The sequence below is a fragment of the Bubalus bubalis genome, chromosome 13 (assembly GCF_019923935.1).
Source record: "Bubalus bubalis isolate 160015118507 breed Murrah chromosome 13, NDDB_SH_1, whole genome shotgun sequence".
NCBI classification, from domain to species: domain Eukaryota; kingdom Metazoa; phylum Chordata; class Mammalia; order Artiodactyla; family Bovidae; genus Bubalus; species Bubalus bubalis.
In genome coordinates, this window is record NC_059169.1 from 43624265 (window position 1) to 43644065 (window position 19801).

Genomic DNA, 19801 nt, shown 5'->3' on the forward strand with positions numbered 1-19801 from the left:
AAAAATCTGGACTCTGTATCATATTTACTAATTTATATAATATACAACAACAATACAAATATTAATAGTAAAACTAATTTTACTGAGGACTTGCCTGGTGACTCAGTAGTAAAGAATTCCCTTACTAATACAGGAGATGCAGCTTCCATCCCTGGGTCAGGAAGATACCATGGAGAAGGAAATGGCAACCCACTCCAGTATGCTTGCTGGAAAATCCTATGGACAGAGGAGCCTGATGGGTTACAGTCCTTTGGATCCCGAAAAAAGTAGGGCATGACTTAGCAACTAAACAACAATATTTGCTGAATAATCTTAATATGTCCTTGGGCAGGAAATACACTCCTTTGAGTCTCCTCGACTCTAACACTACTTAAATTCTGATACTTCTAATTCACCAGTGTCAGAGTTTTTCCCATTACAAGCAATTCTGCGACCTAAGCTGGGGGCCCTGCATTTTATCCTGGTTCAGGCATGATCTGCTTAGAGATAGCATCACATCTCATAGATTAAGAGTTCAGCCTCACAAACCTGCTTCCTGCCCCCACTTTCATTGCCAGTTGTAAGTCCAGGTTGTAACCTTGTGCTTGTGACCAATCAGCTACAGACTGGAGATTCCCACCATGCCTGCCAATTAATTTGTTAAAGCAGCTCATTGAACTTAGGAAAACGTGTTACTTATGTACCCGGTTTATTATAAAAGATTATAAATCAAGGTCGAGAAGGAGCGGGTGAATTGTCCAATACAATTCATAAACAGATGGGAGAAATGTATAGGGCAATGTATTTGGAAAGAGGCATAGAGCTTCCATTCCCTCACATGTCACCCACCCTGTACCTCTATACACTGACCAATTCAAAAGTTCTCTGAATCTCATCCATCCTTTAGGGACTTGCCAAAAGTCAACTTATTAACAGAAACTCATATGTAGTTGCAAGGAGTTTATTATGAATAACAGAAGACCCATTTCACCTCTGTTGTTCTTAATCATTTAGGAAGTTCCATTCCCTGTAGCATCTCTAGATACCAATATCCAGTATAGGATACCTAGAAGTGCTTTTGATGGAGAATTCATCGTTAATCAACTCTGAAGTACAGTAACCATAACAGTAAACCAAGTATAGTATCTTTTGTCACAAGAGTGGCAAAAATGCTTTAGTTGATACTGTTCTGTTATATTTTTTAAAGTTCCTAACTTCAAGGCACACTATTCTTTTTCGGAATGAAACACCAAACAAAGAAAAAAAGAAAAACCAAAAACCTCAGGGTAGTCCTGACCTAGGTTTAGTCAACTTACTCGTTTGGGACCTTAGACAAGTCACCTCCTCCTTCTGGACCTTGGTTTTCTCATCTTTGAAAGGTTTAAGCCAGACTAGATAATGGCTAAAAATCTCCTCCAACTGGGTTTGTTGTTGTTGTTTCGTTGCTCAATAGTGTCCAACTCTTGTGCTCCCCGATGGACAACAGTCTGCCAGTCCTCTCTTTCCATGGGATTTTCTAAGCAGGAATACTAGAGTCTATGTGATCCCATGGACTACAACCTGCCAGGCTCCTCTGTCCATGGGATTTCCCAGGCAAAAACACTGGGTTGCCATTTCCTTATTTACTCTCATTAGAAATAGCAAACTACTGAACACAAATTTTGTCACCTGAGTTTCAATGATACTCATGGAGCCATACATGTCATCTAATTCTAAAATTTGTACAAAATACAAATATGTACCAAGTAAGCTTTTCTTCCTCTAGGATCTAACTAGTAAATTAAGAAATGCTTCTGTCATATCCGTATCACTGTAAGTCTCCTATACAGGCAGATATTTATACTTCCTAGGCAAGAGAAATAGTCGACATATTGCTAGATTAATGTGTCCTTTATAAATGTAGTTTATAAACTCATTCCCTGAAAAATGATAGAAATTTGTTTACATGTCATAGTACTTTAGAAAGCAAAAATACTTCTGTATTATGACAAGCATTATGTCTGCATATAGAAAAGAAGTCAGAGGTCAAACAACCACTATCTTTAATAACTGCTGTGTCATAGACTAAATTTAAAATGCATTTTTTTTTTAAGAATCGTTACTATCCAGCTTCAACATCATGAGAACTGAACTCCCCTTGGGAACAAATTTTATGTTTTAAACCTTGTTTCTTTTACATTAAATCACATTGCCATGGTAGAATTTTGCTTGATATCGCATGACCACATGAGACCTAGCATTTCGTGTGACCTTTTGCATATGATCTACCTGGAAAATTTACAGAAGTTACACAAATCTGATAGTACTGTTATCACTGATGGTTAAAATGGTGTCCCAGTGATTTGTAGATGTTGTGAACACTACTTGCTTTTGTTTTCCCCAGTCCCCTGCTGCATTGAAATTTAATTGGTTTTCCGTATTTTTTGCAGAAGAGCTGTCACAGACAATAACATATTTTTTGCATATGTATCAGTTTAGCTCTAGTGAAGATTTTTGTTCACACTGGACTCCTACTGATGTGCACTGATTTAAAGTCTAAGAATGAAACTTAATTTTATACAGCTTATAAGTAGTCCCTAGAGGGTATTGGATCCTAAAGCTAATATTTTTCAGACATAATCAGCAGGAATAAGTAATGTACTACCATTAGCGACATTAACAGCAATGTAACAGAAGGAAACAATAAACATAAATGTTCTTAGCAACTTTATATTTACAACAAATATTAATATAAAATTACACAAATTAGAACTGCAGCTTAACACTATTCAACACGTTTATTCATAATGATTGTTTCATATTTAAAGAACACCAAAATATTGTGTTTTGTCAGCCAAGGACAATAATAGTTTAATAGTAATTTATTTTAAACAGCTACTGATAATACAACCAATCAACACATTAAGTGGTGCCAACATTGGCATCTTGCTAAATAATCTCTAGACATTGCACAGAGAGTACATCTTTCAAAGATAAGTCAACAAGAGCAATCAGAGCAGAAAATTAGAATTTGGTATCTTAGAATTAAAATACAGCTAAACTAAAGTTTTAATTGGGGTGATCTAAAAGGGCACTTGATGTAATGATCTCTTTCATTTGTTACTAATTGTTTGTTCCTGATGAAGAAGAAATATATACAGGAATGTTGCTGAATTAAGATGGCAGTTTCCTTAGCAGCTATGTTTTATTGTTAAAAACAAAAGAGTAGAGAGAAGTGAACTGCCATCCAGCTTGTTTCCTATCACAAAAATTAATCCAGAAAATTCAGGATCAGTTATACCAAATATTAAATATTAATAGCTTATATGTGCTTGAAAAGAGACTTAAAAAGACTTGTGACAATTGGGCTGAACTAAAGGTACATTCCTATTGCATTAGCAAGTCAAGCTGGAATTGAAATGTATGAATCAAACTTCTTATGTCATATCCTATAAAGGGTTAAAGGGGTCTCAAATATATCTACAACTGGCATTAACTACCATTTCATTTCTAATTTCATTTGAAAAATTCAGCTGCTGATGTTCACAAACCAAAGCATCTTTTCCAAAAGGGCATTTTGAATTGCTGAGTTGAAAAGTATTGAAATCTTAGCTCCAATTTTTACTAATAACTTTAGTAATAATTTTCTAATGCATCTTAGCAGAGAACACATGCAGAACACTTTGCATAGGTTTTACATATTCTCATAATCTCATTTTTGAAAATTTCAGAATACTACTCATATATTAATATAGCATATAGTCAAATTATATATGGAGAAGGCAAAGGCACCCCGATCCAGTACTCTTGCCTGGAAAATCCCATGGACGGAGGAGCCTGGTAGGCTACAGTCCATGGGGTTGCTAAGAGTAGGACACGACTGAGGACTTCACTTTCACTCTTCACTTTCATGCATTGGAGAAGGAAATGACAACCCACTCTAGTGTTCTTGCCTTGAGAATTACAGGGACGGGGAAGCCTGTTGGGCTGCTGTCTATGGAGTCGCACAGAGTCGGACACAACTGAAGCAGCAGCAGTAGCAGCAAATTATATATATATTATTTCATAATCAGTTATATAAATAGATATAATTTGCTTTTGCCATATACTATTATTATATATTGGAGAAGGCCATGGCACCCCACTCCAGTACTCTTGCCTGGAAAATCCCATGCGCGGAGGAGCCTGGTGGGCTACAGTCCATGGAGTCGCGAAGAGTCGGACACGACTGAGCAACTTCCCTTTCACTTTTCACTTTCATGCATTGGAGAAGGAAATGGCAACCCACTCCAGTGTTCTTGCCTGGAGAATCCCAGGGACAGGGGGAGCCTGGTGAGCTGCCGTCTATGGGGTTGCACAGAGTCGGACATGACTGAAGTGACTCAGCAGCAGCAGTATTATTATATATACTGTTAAATATTCCCCTAAAATGTATCCTCTGTTTAGAGCCATTTTGATAGATTTTTAAAAAATAATGCATTACTAAGCCATGAAGCTTTGGATCCTAATAGAAGTTTTGAATTCTTCTATTCAATAAATTTTTGAAATCTACTCTACAGCAGGCACTCTCTGAGTTTTAGTACCCATAGTACCCCATGAGAGAAAATGTCTCTGCCTCAGAGGACTTACATTTCAGTGAAGAAGATGCAAAATATGCCACTAAACAAAGACACAGATGACAATATTACATAATAAACGACATGAAGAATTTTAAGGAGGGAATAAAAAGTTTGAGTTTGGAGGGCTAGTCCAGACAAGATGTGAAGAGAACGGTTTTCCCCAGTGATGACTGAACAAAGGTGAAATGAATGTAGGAGTGAGCCATGCAAAACCTGGGAGGAAAAGTATTCAGGAGGGAAACAGAGAGCCAAGTGCCTGGTGCAGAAACAAATTGGTGCCTTAAGAAATAAATGGCCACTCACGCTGTATATAATCTCAGTAGGGAGTGGCAGAGAATGAGCCCTGAGAGATAGGTGAGTATTGCTAACATCACAAGGGGTTACATAAACTATGTCAGATAATTACACATGGAACAAATCAGTCTAATTTTCTTCACAATATTTAATTTTAAGATACACTTATGTGTTGCCCTCATGTAGTATTAAGCCTAGATATTCTAATTAGAAGCAATTGAACCTGCATGCCAAAAATATTTGTCTTCCTAAAATAGTTTAATTAAACATAGAAAAATTTTGCTTTACTTTTACTATTTATCTTAGTGAATACAGAGTGACTGCACAACAGGAATGAAGATATTTGATAAGTGGGCTGTTCTCTTTTAAAATATGTTAAAGTAATGAATGAAATGTGCTTCATCCAAAATATTATAATTCTGAATATCTTCTTTGTACAGGGGCTCTTGAAAGTTGCCATAGACAATGCCAGAGCTCAAGAAAAACAGGTTCAACTTGAAAAAACAGAACTGAAGATGGATTTTTTAAGGGAAAGAGAACTAAGGGAGACACTTGAGAAGCAGTTGGCAATGGAACAAAAGAATAGAGGTATTTTTAAACTTCCAAATAAGTTTAATACTTAGCATCAAATATTCATCATAACAATATTTTGTGATTTACTATGAAACTGTAACTTTTTTGTTTTTACTTGTAGCTATAGTTTAGTGCAGGATTTGAATCCTGAGCTTAACCTTTAAAGTACATGGTTTCTCGTCTCTTCGTACCTCAAGAAACTGAAATATATCCATTATATCATTAATCACATAATTTTTATTGCTTATAGATTTAACTAATTCATAGTTTTAAAATAAGGAGTTCTGATAAGATGACACATGAAGAAGAATTCTATATTCATTCATAATTGCCCTTTGAAAAGCTTGAGTTAAAGTCATAAAACTAAAATAGAAAAATACTGATTATTCAAGCGAAGCAGATTTAGTGAGATATTTATCAACTGAAATGGAAGACTGATGAATATCTGAACAAATGACCAAAGTTGAGTGTTTGTATAATTTTCTTTCTGAATGCCTCATTTTCATCCAACAAGGTCAAATACACATCAGAGTAGAAACTGATGTGAATTTTTATTGGGTAAAAATAATATTATTATCAGTCTATGAACTGCTGCTTTTTACACACTTTACAGTTCATGTTTAGATAATTTTGAAGGTCATTCATGTTTGTCTGCTTATTTTATGTATGATATCCAAGAGTATTTTCTTTACAATCAACTTCCCCTCTGCTTCAACTCTAAAGTTCTCCTCAATATTTAAAAGGGGAAGCTCCTTTTCTCTCATTTAATAAATATCAACTATAAATAATCCACACTTTCTTCTGATATATGTGACGTGGTCATTTTAAAATAATTCTTTCTTTCAAAACTTGCAGAAATAATAGGTTTTTTATTAGTTACTATGAAGCAATAGTTAGTCGGTTCCCAGGATGAGGCTTTTGGGCAGCTGGCACGTCGGGTGTAGAGCACTGTTCTAAGTAATGTGACTTCACATAGATTTAGCTACTAGAGTAAGCAAAACAAGGTAAATGTTGATGATGGGATATGTTTTGAGTAATGAAATGGTCAAAAGGTTCATTCTTTGGAACCATCTTCCATGAGATAGCCATGTCGCAATTTTGTTCTCACTTGGAGAAGTCTTTTTCAAACAAAACTTAAAAGCAGAACCTTGAATTCTTAAGGTAACCTTTTGGTTACTTGAGAGATTTTCAGAATTGTGTTGCTTTACAACTGTTGGAAAATTTGCATTGTTTTATTCCTTTAACCGCTAAACGTATAGGGCAAAGTGTTTCACAGACAACATCATGAACCTACTATTTAATTAATTATGAACAACAAGTTAAAGGTTATGACTATCAATAATGATCTATATGAATGTGTCTATGGAAGCCGTGTGTTATCCTGAAGAGAGAAACATGGCAACCCCATTTGCTTCAATCATGTGGGAGGAAACAAAGAACAGTCAATGGCAAGGCACTGGGTATTGAGCTTCTAGTGCCATGGGAATAAACAATCCAAATAAATAATTCAGCAATTACTGTTGCTTTTCAAAGAGACAATATAAGCAATCATCTTTAGAAAGGAAAAGAGTAGGCAAGTAACTTTGTTAAAATTTTCACAGTATTAAATAAAGGAAATTAGCATTTATTTGAAACCAGTTTTGTTTTTTCTTATACGATTTGACTCTATGTAAAAACAATTTTCTGTAAATATATGTTACCAGCAACAATAAACTATAAGATAATGGTCTGCCATTTTAATAATATTGATTATAAAAATAGGATTTGTGGAAACTGGAAATTCAAAGTAACACTCTTACATGAACCATTATTACCTTTTTTGATGTCTTGACTGAATACTATGCTAGGTAAAAAATGTTGCTTGTTAATCTGTAGTAAGTAATTATACAATAAATTTGGAATGGTTACTTCTTATGACTAATTCTGCCAGAAGGATTTTTTCATACTGATTCTGTCACATTTATATACACAATGTTTATCAACCATCCAGAAAAAAAAATATTTCAAAGAAAACACTTTTATGCTTTCCATATGCTGATTAGTTACTTTATATATAGTGTAAAAGTTAAAACAATGATCAATTATTATATGTATGAAAGTACAGTTAACATACATTTGTGAAGAAAATTTGTTATTATTTATTGATTACGTATTATGTACAAATACTTAAATTGGTCAGTAGGAAAAACATTCATCATAATTAACTTTTTGTATCATAGGTTACTTTTTTAAGTAGCAATGAAGTTTTATACTCATCAAACTCCTACAGTCTAAAAGTGTAACTTTCCTGAAATGTATAATATTGCAAATACATCTGCTATGAAATTATTAATATCTCTAAGCAAATTGCAATGGTTTCATCAAAAAAAGTCTGTTTATATATATATATTAACAATAATAATAATTAGTTCCACATATGCAATAGTATTTATTACAAGAAAGAATTATTAAAAATTTTGCTGGTATAACATTTTTGTAAAGATAGGGGGAATGCTCCATTTACTACTCAAAATTAATGTTTCATAAAGAGAGACTAATCTTAAAGGTTTATACTATTCAGATTACTTTGCATTTGTCTGATTCAAGGGCAGAGACTAAACTACAAAATTTATTTAATCAGACTTCTTTTATTAGTGAGTATAAATATTTATTAAAATTAGTTTCCCATTAAATCTTTCCACATGTGATAATTAAAGGCATTCTTGTAATAGTTCAAGGCTAAACAGAAATTAGCCTCCTTGGACATTTTACTGAGATTTATTTTAGGTAAAAGTGGGTTATTGTTGTTTTTTTGTTTTTGTTTTGTTTAAACTTCCGCTGTACAGACAGGTGCAGTCCAGCAGGGGGAAAAATAATATTATTTTAAAAATAGAGACCGTTTGTGGAGATGTGAACATTGCAAAAATTCTGAAAAATAATAATGTATATATACTCTTTTCTAGCCATAGTTCAAAAGAGGCTAAAGAAGGAGAAGAAGGCGAAGAGAAAATTGCAGGAAGCACTTGAATTTGAGACCAAACGGCGTGAGCAAGCCGAACAAACACTAAAACAGGCAGCTTCAACAGATAGTCTCAGGGTCTTAAATGGTAAGAGGATGTGTCTTTATGCATGGCTAACTAACTTTCTTTGTGAATACTCAAACACAATTTAAATGTGTTTGTGGGTTTGTATTTCTATGGCTGGTGATTCATTAAGCTCTTTTTGAAAGCATGGTGGAAAGAAAAGTCACATGTGTTAGGGGAAATGTTTTATTTCATGGGTGCTTCCACAGTTTCGTTACTTCAGTATCTGAGATGATATTGCTTTTCTATTTAACCAATTCTGTCTGTACTGAAACATAATAAAATATTAATATGAGAAGTTCTCAACCCCCCCATCTCATTTTCTGAACAATTTTGCATTATTTATCCATTCAAATCTTCTGATAATTCTCAAGGTTATAGTCTTTGTTCAACCTTTAAAAGATGACAAAGATTTATGTAATTTTAATTCAGCACCAAAGTAACAGGTTGCTTTTTTTTTAAAGGACAATGGGAATCAAATGAAATGTGTGTCACTCTTACCTTTCTGTTTTTAGACTCTCTGACCCCAGAGATAGAAGCTGACCGCAGTGGCGGCAGAACAGATGCCGAAAGGACAATACAAGGTGGGAATTTGCAAAAGGCTATAAATCTAGATCTTGCTCTATGAGTTTTTCCTCTGCTTTAGCCTGCTATTCAAGCATGTAGCCTACCATCTGGGCCACATCAAAACAAGTTCAAACAAGGTCAAGTTCATCTTGCTTGTTTATATGAGTGAATTCATTTTGTGCTGATAGATTTTCTTTAAATTAACAGGTCATTTCTGTTTATACAATGCAATTAAAAAGGAATAATTAATTTTAAACAATGTATGATTTAATCTTGAACACAGTAAATGTGTTTTATTGAATGTCTAAAGCCCAATCTAATAGATGAAAGTTTTATAAATTCTATATCAATAAAATCATGAGTTAATTAGGGAGTTCTTAAAATTTGAAATTATCTTCTTTTTGTTTTAGTGACAACTAATGCAAGGTACATGTAAAATAAACCAGGTGAAAGCTAACAATAAATAAGGTTGTTTGATCCTATGTGGACTTTCCAAGTGGACTGTGTGCCATTATATACATTTTAATAACACAAATCTGCTGAGCAAAATCATATAGAGAATACTAGAGGGAGTTTTATTAAACACTCAGAAAAGCAAAATATGTGTATTGCGAAGACCATGCTTTTAGGAGAGAGCAAAATCTGAAGGTAGCATTTATAGCCTCACATCTATTCTAGACAATAAACTCAATCTAACAACATGAATACTAAACAGTAAAAAGAGCGTTAAATGAAAATGATTCTTCAAAGGGAAGCCTAAAATGATTAACTGCTATAATCCTCCCGATTGCTTTTATTTTGCATTTTAAGTTCATTCATTTTGGGGATAATGTTTGACATTAATTGTGTTACTCAGTCAGTTCCAAAAGTATCATTCTTAGTTTACTATAAAGGAAATATAATTGTGTAAAGTATCATATATGCAATAAATAAAAATCAGAAACCAGAGACATTCCTGGAGAATGTTTTTTGTGTATTAATTGATTTTACCATGATAATTATTTTTTAAATCCTAAGGCTTGAACTATATGCTATTATGAGACATCTTGTAGAAAAGATTTCATTTTTTAGAGCATTATAGGTTTCAGCAAAATTACATATATGTGTGACTATAGTATTATTAAACTCAAATGATCTATGTTGCTTTGTAAAGAATTGCATGCATATGTTAACAAATTACTAATAACAAAGCCAGTCCTCTTTATCAGGGACAGTATGTCCATTGTGAACTATCAGAACTGTGGTCTGTGTATTTGGGGACTCCTCAGGTACTAACTTAATTAATGTCCAAAGTGCTGGACATAAAAAAGCATAAATAAGCAGGAGGCATAAATAAGCCTCCTGGTAAATGTGATATATAAATTATCTGATATCCACAGAATTCTCAAGGTGATTAGAATTTAAGCAAGAAAAATTATGGACACTATATTCTTTCATATACATGGGAAGTTTAAGAAGGCATTGCTGCTGCTGCTGCTGCTAAGTCGCTTCAGTCGTGTCCGACTCTGTGCGACACCATAGATGGCAGCCCACCAGGCTCCTCGTCCCTGGGATTCTCCAGGCAAGAACACTGGAGTGGGTTGCCATTTCCTTCTCCAATGCAGGAAAGTGAAAAGTGAAAGTGAAGTCGCTCAGTCGTGTCCTACTCCTAGCGACCCCATGGACTGCAGCCTACCAGGGTCCTCCGCCCATGGGATTTTCCAGGCAAGAGTACTGGAGTGGGGTGCCATTGCCTTCTCCGTAAGAAGGCATTAGGCAACAATTAAACATTTCTGCATAGTTGACATAATATATATTTCATGAGTTTGCTATTAGCATTATTTAGATCATCAATTAAGGCTATAATTGTTTTATCAGAATTTGTAAAACACAAAATCAGATGTATATTTCAATATGGGATAAGGTCTTACTATAGAGGTCAAAGTTTTGACTACTTTCAATTTCTATTATGATTTACTTACACTCTGAAGAAAATTTTTAGTCATAAATTGCATTCTTTGTGCCATCTAGAATGTTATATATAACACAGAAAACCCACTCAAACAACTCTATAACTCAGGAAAGGAGAAACATTTGAATGATAAATATACAGAGTTACTTAAAGCAAATATTGTTTTTTATGGGGTTACTTATTGCTTTCTCTTAATTATAACGTGAAACATTTTTTTCAATTCTTTCATTCATCTTATCAATTAAAAAGATGAGTTCCTCAAGTCTAATATAAATAATCAATAATCTAATATTTGTGCACTTACACTTAAATTTAAGGATTTTTCTGATAATCATACTCTTCAATGAAAGCTTTTCTGTAAGACACCTTAATATTAATGGTTTTAATTAGATAATGTGAATTTTTCTCAAATGTAATCTAAAAAACACATGTAGATGAATCTGTGTTTCTATATGTTAATTGCTATCGATTATCTCACTTGACACTACCCAAGACTTTTAAAATACCAAAGCAAAGAGATCATCTTTTGCTAGTCTAACCCAACTAAATGAGTTCATTTAGTCCTTTGAAACATTTTTTTTTAGCCTTGGAAACTAAATTCATAAATTTAGAAGCTAACAAAATAGCAAAATTAATGATGCAGAGAAAATATCAAAGAACAAGGACTGTGTTTAGTAAAATGAGGAGTCTTAAGTTCAAGAATGGGAAAGGGAAAGGAAAAAGAACCAGAACTCACTGCTAATTTGTGAAATGGTCTATATCAGATATTTTGGCAGCTCTAAGCATGTGTTGCTTCACAACTCATGAATGACACGAACACAACCCTGCTCCCTTCCCAGGAGTTATGAGTCTCTGTATTCTTTCTTGCTCCCAATCCAACCATAATTGAAATTATTCTGTATTCCAAAATAAGCTCAAACTTAATTAGGAATGAAAAAGGAAACACATTTCTTTATACTTGGCATGTCCTTACTCATTTTTAATATTTTGTTAATAAATGAGCCAGATTTGTCCCATGAGTTAGTCACCTAGCAGTCAGGTACTTAAATACTACTCAGTTACCCCCAAATAAATGTTGTTTCATTAGTATTTAGTAGCGTCATTTATGTAAAAGTACAGAGGTGGGGAAGAGTAAAACAGAAAGCAACTTAGAAACTACTATTGCTGAGCAAGAGGCTCTAAATAATTTACTTATCTGGGTAAGTAAGGTAAATCAGCTCATACTATACAGGAATGAAGTTTTCCTTACTGATACTTCTGGTAACTAAACTCAAAATTAATAAGCTTGGTGGAAATTTAATGAATATCAATATATATCTATATATCTATATCTATATCTATCTATATATATATATATCAAGTTCAGTTCAGTTGCTCAGTCATGTCCGACTGTTTGCGACCCCATTAACCGCAGCACGCCAGGCCTCCTTCTCCATCACCAGCTCCCAGAGTTCACCAAAACCCATGTCCATTGAATCCGTGATGCCATCCAACCATCTCATCCTCTGTCGTCCCCTTCTCCTCCTGCCCTCAATCTTTCCCAGCGTCATTTTCAAATGAGTCAGCTCTCCGCATCAGGTGGCCAAAGTATTGGAGTTTCAGCTTTAGCATCAGTCCTTCCAATGAACACCCAGGACTGATCTCCTTTAAGATGGACTGGTTGGATCTCCTTGCAGTCCAAGGGACTCTCAAGAGTCTTCTCCAACACCGCAGTTCAAAAGCATCAATTCTTTGGTGCTCAGTTTTCTTTATACTCCAACTCTCACATCCATACATGACCACTGGAAAAACCATAGCCTTGACTAGACAGACCTTTGTTGACAAAGTAATGTCTCTGCTTTTCAATATGCTATATAGGTTGGTCATAACTTTCCTTCCAAGGATTAAGCTCTTTTAATTTCATGGCTGCAGTCACCGTCTGCAGTGATTTTGGAGCCCAGAAAAATAAAGTCAGCCACTGTTTCCACTGTTTCCCCATCTATTTGCCATGAAGTGATGGGACCAGATGCCATGATCTTAGTTTTCTGAATGTTGAGCTTTAAGCCTACTTTTTCAGACTCTTCTTTGACTTTCAATAAGAGGCTCTTTAGTTCTTCACTTTCTGCCGTAAGGGTGGTGTCATCTGCATATCTGAGGTTATTGATATTTCTCCTGGCAATCTTGATTCCAGCTTGTGCTTCGTCCAGCCCAGCGTTGTACTGGGCTGGACATTATGTACTCTCCATATAAGTTAAATAAGCAGGGTGACAATATACAACCTTGACGTACTCCTTTTCCTATTTGGAACCAGTCTGTTGTTTCATGTCCAGTTCTAACTGTTGTTTCCTGACCTGCATACAGGTCTCTCAAGAAGCAGGTCAGGTGGTCTGGTATTCCCATCTCTTTCAGAAATTTCCACAGTTTGTTGTGATCCACACAGTCAAAGGCTTTGGCATAGTCAATAAAGCAGAAATAGATGTTTTTCTGGAACTCTCTTGCTTTTCCGATGATCCATCGGATGTTGGCAATTTGATCTCTGGTTCCTCTGCCTTTTCTAATATATATATATATATATATATATATATATATGTATACATATATATATATTTAAAAGCAACTTTTTGCATGAGCTGGATTTTATACTGATTAACTCTTTTATGCCTGAATCTTACAGATTTATATGTCATGATTTGTGATGACGTTTAAAAATTGTATCTTACTTTAAAGGTTTTCGTAAGATATTTTATATATATGTATATATATATATATATATATACATATATATAAACGTAAAAGTCACTCACTCATGTCCAACTCTGCAACCCCATGGACTATACAGTCTATGGAATTCTTCAGGCCAGAACACTGGAGTGGGTAGCTGTTCCCTTCTCCAGGGAATCTTCCCAATCCAGGAATCGAACTCAGGTCTCTCACATTGCAGGTGGATTCTTTACCAACTGAGTTATCAGGGAAGCCCTGTATATATATATGGTGGTTTAGTCACTAAGTCGTGTCCTACTCTTGCGATTCCATGGACTGTAGCCTACTAGGCTCCTCTGTCCATGGGATTTTCCAGGCAGCAATACTGTAGTGGTTTGCCATTTCCTTCTCCAGGGGATCTTCCCAACTCAGGGATTGAACCCAGGTCTCCTGCACTGCAGGCAGATTCTTTACTGACTGAGCTACCAGGGAAGTCCTGGTATATATATAGTAGAGAGAGTCAGCATAAATATTTATTTAACTATTTTTTGGACAGGTTAATAAATATCCTCAAAACCTGAGTCCCTCACACATATGAATGCACATCTACATAATGTATGCAGCCAAATCTATAATATTATGAGTTCCTTCTACTGAATCCTAGTCTTTCATCTTTGATAGCTTCCACTTAGATGATTTAAGCTATATCTTTTAATAGTTTAAAAAATTTAAAAAATGTCTCTCCAGCCAATCCAGACATCTCTTAAGAGTTCCAAATAATATCCAGTTGGAATTTGGGTGTCTCACAGGGACCTCAAAGTCCAGTGCACAAAACCTAAAGGATCCTTCACCTTCTTCCCCCTGCTGACGTGTTTTCTTCTACTTTCCTTCCCTTTGGTTCTCTCTACTGCCCAATCCAATATCCTCCTTAATACACAATGAAGAAAGTGAAGCTGATGGCTCCCTCCCTTGCCTTTTAAACACAAGCATGACTTTTGCCCTTCACTCTGTTCTGTCATTGATTTTTTTTTTTTTTAATCTAGAAAGTCTTACATCTTTCTCTACCTCCCAGTGGCATTTCTCTCTCTTTCCTGCCCTTACTTACTCATTCTTTAAGTCTCATCCTAGAAGTCACAGCATCCAGAAAGGCTTTTCAGACTCCACATCTACCCCTGCAGCTTCTCCCTGCCCCTCTTCACAGAGGTTTTTACCATATCTTCTCCACAATCACAGCTGTGCATTGGCAGTCACTTTTTAAATATTTTCTTCTTCCTTTCTCTGGGTGGTAGCCAGGCAGAGTGTGAACCATGCCTGCTTTGTTCACCACTGTGCTCCTAGTGTCTGTAAGTATGCTTGACACTTACACATCAGTGTGTCACATGTTTGTGCCACATTCATGTGCCCAAATGTTTGACACATTGTGATGCTCGCTAATCCCTGAAGAAATGTGGTGGTGAGTTAGGACCTTTGGTCTTGTGGATGAATGTCAAGTATTCCTATTCTGACATTTTTCTGACATTGGTGGGAGAGATTGGAGGAAGCAAAGGGTAATATGATTCCTCCTAAGTCAGAATTACAAATTCTGGGGGAATTTTCATTTTTGATAGCTGAATTAACAGAATGTGCTTGCCCTTCCTGGCTGCTTTTCTGTTACTTTATTCTTACACATTTGACTCAAGATTTGGATTCTGTGAATATTTACCTACTGTAGCCTGCCAGGATCCTCTGTCCATGGAATTCTCCAGGCAAGAATACTGAAGTGGGTTGCCAATCCTTTCTCCAGGGGAACTTCCTGACCTAGGGCTCAAACGTGAGTTTCCTGCATTGCAAGTGATTCTTTAAGGTCTGAGCCACCAGGGAAATCCAACATTCACTTACACGCATTTAAAATTTCTATTTAACTTCATATACCATAATCACATTTCTTAAATAACTCTTTTTTTGGTTTTTAAGCATTAACCTCATGCTTCTTTTCTGATTTGATTCTTATAATTTCAAATGATTTAATCTCCTTATATTGTTTAGATATTCAATATATAAATGTGAAGTATAACATGGGAGAATCATGAATTAGTACTCTTTTATCTATGTCTTTTATAAATTTTCAAAAAGTCTAAAAAGTTCACTTTCAAAGTAGCAGCTTTCTTTTTCATTCTAAGTGAAACCTGTCCTCTTAAATCCAAAAGTAATTGTTGAAATTAATGGGAATGTGGACCACAGTTCCTCTGACATCTTAGTATATCTGCAAGAAATGCTTGCAAAATCTTGACTCCAATTGAAAGTACATCTCTTTTATTTACATCCAATGTCCATAATCAAAACTGCTTGGCTTTTTATTTTATTTTTGACTGATCTCAGATCATAGAAAACCAAATGTTCTTCCAATAAAAGGACATAAAAGACTTGCCTTCACATTAGCAATGTTTTTGTTCCAATTTAATATCTTCTTTTCGGCTTCCTAGATATTTGAAGATACATGTTGAATTTAAAAATTATTCATTTATTCAACAAATGTTTATTGAACACTGATGAAATGCCAAGCACACTTATATGATGTTACTGCTTAGCACTGGGAAGGGGCTTTACAAATAAATTAAATCTCTTCATTTTGCAAGAGAGGAAACTGAGGTTTAGTAAGGGTATGTTATTTGATAAAGATTACATCATGAGTTAGGCTTCTCAGGTGGCACTAGTGGTAAAGAACCTGCCTGCCAATGCAGGAGACTGGAGATGTGGGTTAGATTCCTAGGTAGGGAAGATCCCTTGGAGTTGGGCATGGCAACCCACTCCAGTATTCGTGCCTGGAGAATGCCATGGACAGAGGAGCCTGGTGGGCTATATAGTCCATAGGTTCGCAAATAGTCAAATACAACTGAAATGACTTAGCACATGTGCATACACACCATGAGTTAATCAGAATTGGGAAAATAACATAGTCCAATTGCTTTCTTCATCCCTTGTTTCCTTCCCAACTGTTTTTAGATTAAGATTGTTAAAGTGTTGTTCTTTTAACATATGTTATTGTTGTTATTATCTGTTTAGTAACTGACAGATCCTAAACCTTAATGATGTAGAGTAAGCTTATTAGTGAAATATGTATCTTTCTCTGTTGAGTCAAATGTTCCAGCATACATTGAATGCCCTAGTAATACACTTTCTTTCATTTGGACTTAGTGATATTACATAGTAAGTGGAGTTTTGCTTATTAAAATAGTGAGGTGGATTAGGAATTCTTATTTATTGAGACTTCCTGTATATTCTAATTTAAAGGTAAGACACAGATGGCTAATTAACATTCTCACTTTTGCACTATGATTTAGTGGGGTTGCTGACATTTAAATTTAGATTTCTGACTCCAGAGTCTTTGTTTTCTCTCCATGCTTTGCTATGTAGATTTACATGTCTCTTTTCTAGGATAACCACCTGAAGCCCATTTGCTCATTGCAGATAGTTAGCTCATTGCCTGTTAATGGCTTCAACACTTCAAAACATTCTACTGATAGCAACTAGAGAATGGTGTGCAATTGGGAAAAATGTTGTTTTCCAGATTTTTGCTAATCATTTATGCCTATACCATGTTTATAGACACTTCCAGACATGCTGAGAAAAATATCATTCTAAATGAAGCATTTGATATTTGGCAAAACTAATACAATTATGTAAAGTTTAAAAATAAAATAAAATTTAAAAAATAAAATAAAATAACAATAAAAGAAATTAAGAAATTAATCATATTTACCTAAAATATGTACCTACATCCCTACAATTTAGCATGCAGTGAACTTAGGAAAAATGCAAAATGAGACACAATTCCATGTTCAGTTTAGTATATAACATTTAAAGAATCTCTTCATTTCTTCTATGCCATGTGTTTGAACAGAGGTTGTTAAATGGTACCCCAAGATTCTATACTGTTAAGGGTTCTACATTGAACCCTACTTAAACTTACCATATGAAAATCTATGTGAATGCATTAGGTAGTTAGAATAGGAAAAAGGAGTCCAGAATGGTGGCGGCTAAAACAAGGAAGGGAAAAGCCCACAAAAATAGAACAAAGGAAGGTCCAAGGACCGGAGTGAGGACCTCAGGTAGAAGAAACAGCACTCCTGGCTAGCCCAGTTTACATAGGGCAGGCCCAGGGGGAGGAAAAAACATATAAGAAGAGGAGCCAAAGGGCCGGGGTTCTCTCTCTCTCTCTCTTTCTCGTCTCTTTGCGTCTTTTGGGTCAGCATGCCCTCACGCCTCGAGAATGTATTTTCCTTTATTTTCTAAATAAAACTGAGCTGTAACACAGAGCTGTAACACTTATCTGTCTGAGAGCTGTAACAGGGCCTGCCTGAGAGCTGAGACACAGTCTGTCCAAGGGCTGTAACGTTCGTCACTTCATATTTTTGTTGTGATGAGGCAGAACCGAGGAAATTACAGCCTCACTTGACAAATGGATTGTTTCAATTTGATTTCACATAATTGTCTTATGTGTATTTCTAATCCTTAAAAAAGACCCATAAGTCTAATGTGGGCATGAAAGTTCTCTAGATAGACCTACAGAATCTACCAATTAAGAAATGTTAGGAGTCAAGTCTAGATTCAAGTCTCTGCTCCACTATATTTTTTCTCTGTAACAATTGCTTAACCTCAGAGGGTTACTATGCATATTAAATAAAATAACCCAAGTAAAGCACTTAGCATATACTGGGCAATAGTATGTACACAGTTAAGTTTTAGCTGTTAATATTAAATTTTATTATTATGAGTTAACATATTTATAGTGCCTAGCAACTGGTAAACAAACACTGAAGCTATTATTACTCTAATATATAATTTGCTTTTCTTTTTATTTCAGAAAATCATTCTTTATTTATAGCACAGTGTTGATTTAGTCCCATAGTAAAGTGTTTGCCAAAATTTATGAAAAATATTGTTACTTGAACATGATTTTTTTATATATAAAATATCTGTATATAGCTTAAAAGAGGGAGGCTTTCATTAAGTAAAAGGACAGAGTTGATTAAAACTGAATTCTGGGCTGCCTGCAATACATATTGACTATTGTTTATTCACATAGAAATGTGTAATCACAATAGGGACTGACTCAAACTATTCTTATTTATCTTAAAAAATAAATATTAGAATTATTACTATGAACAAAACAATAATAAATTTACTTCTAGTCCCTTGGCACTGGTTTCTGGTGTTTAGTAGTGTTTCAGGGCAGCTAACCAATTTAAACAACATTGATTAAGTTGAACATAAGATGATATTGATTGAAAGCAGTAACCAATAAACAGGCTAATGTTTCACAGTTATCATAGGTCATTGTTAACTACTCATTTAACTAGGCAATAGGAATTATTATTATTAATAGAAAGTCTCAGAAATACTCATAAGTTTTAATATTTTATAAAATTTAAGAATAATTTTGATACTGAAATTTATGATTTCAGTATAAACATTCTTATTCTTTAAGAGACATTAAAAAGTAAATCTTGGTTTTGAATGTAGGTAGATATGCTTAAACTCCAAATGCCAATGGTCCCATAGATTTTGTTGGAAATGTCTTATGTAATTTAAACTAATTATATATGAAAGCAGACACAGTGAGAAATTAAGTATGAAGTTGTCCAAAAATAGTATTAAATTGTGATTCATTAGACTTATATTTACATAAAGTTACTATCAATGTGTTATTTCCATCGAGCTAATTTTTCTAAACTTCTGGTTCCTACAGAAAAATAAATAAATAAATAAAAAGCATATGTGTTAGTCTTATATGTTTCTGTTATATGCTTCTGTTGAATTGTTACATAAAATGAGGTTTTGTGATGTAACTTTATTTCTATTCAATTGCCCAAATATTAGGCAAAGTAAAGCCAAATCATTGGGCATAATTTATAGTATATTTGACATTATATTTCCTAAGCAGAGTAATGTAGTAGGTGGTAGTTATGATGAGATTTCAGGGGATATAAGGAATATCAGGAAGAATGAATTGGAATTGGATGTTTAGAGGCAGGAAATGGACATCCTACAATTAAGTTGCTTTTATGGATTGAAACAGAGCAGTTACTAGTGGAAAGTGTAATAATATTTTGTTAGTG

The 19801-nt window shown here is 34.6% G+C and overlaps 1 protein-coding gene across 3 annotated transcripts in view; it reads left to right on the plus strand.

The window, feature by feature from the left end:
• DACH1 (dachshund family transcription factor 1) overlaps window positions 1–19801 on the plus strand; it is a 479356-nt gene that overhangs the window by 430142 nt on the left and 29413 nt on the right. For all 3 annotated transcript variants that reach the window (XM_025262761.3, XM_025262762.3, XM_025262763.3), the window contains 3 exons: window positions 5312–5459; window positions 8387–8530; window positions 9022–9090. In XM_025262761.3, coding sequence (XP_025118546.2) covers window positions 5312–5459; window positions 8387–8530; window positions 9022–9090 — 361 coding nt within the window. The remainder of the gene's footprint in view (window positions 1–5311; window positions 5460–8386; window positions 8531–9021; window positions 9091–19801) is intronic.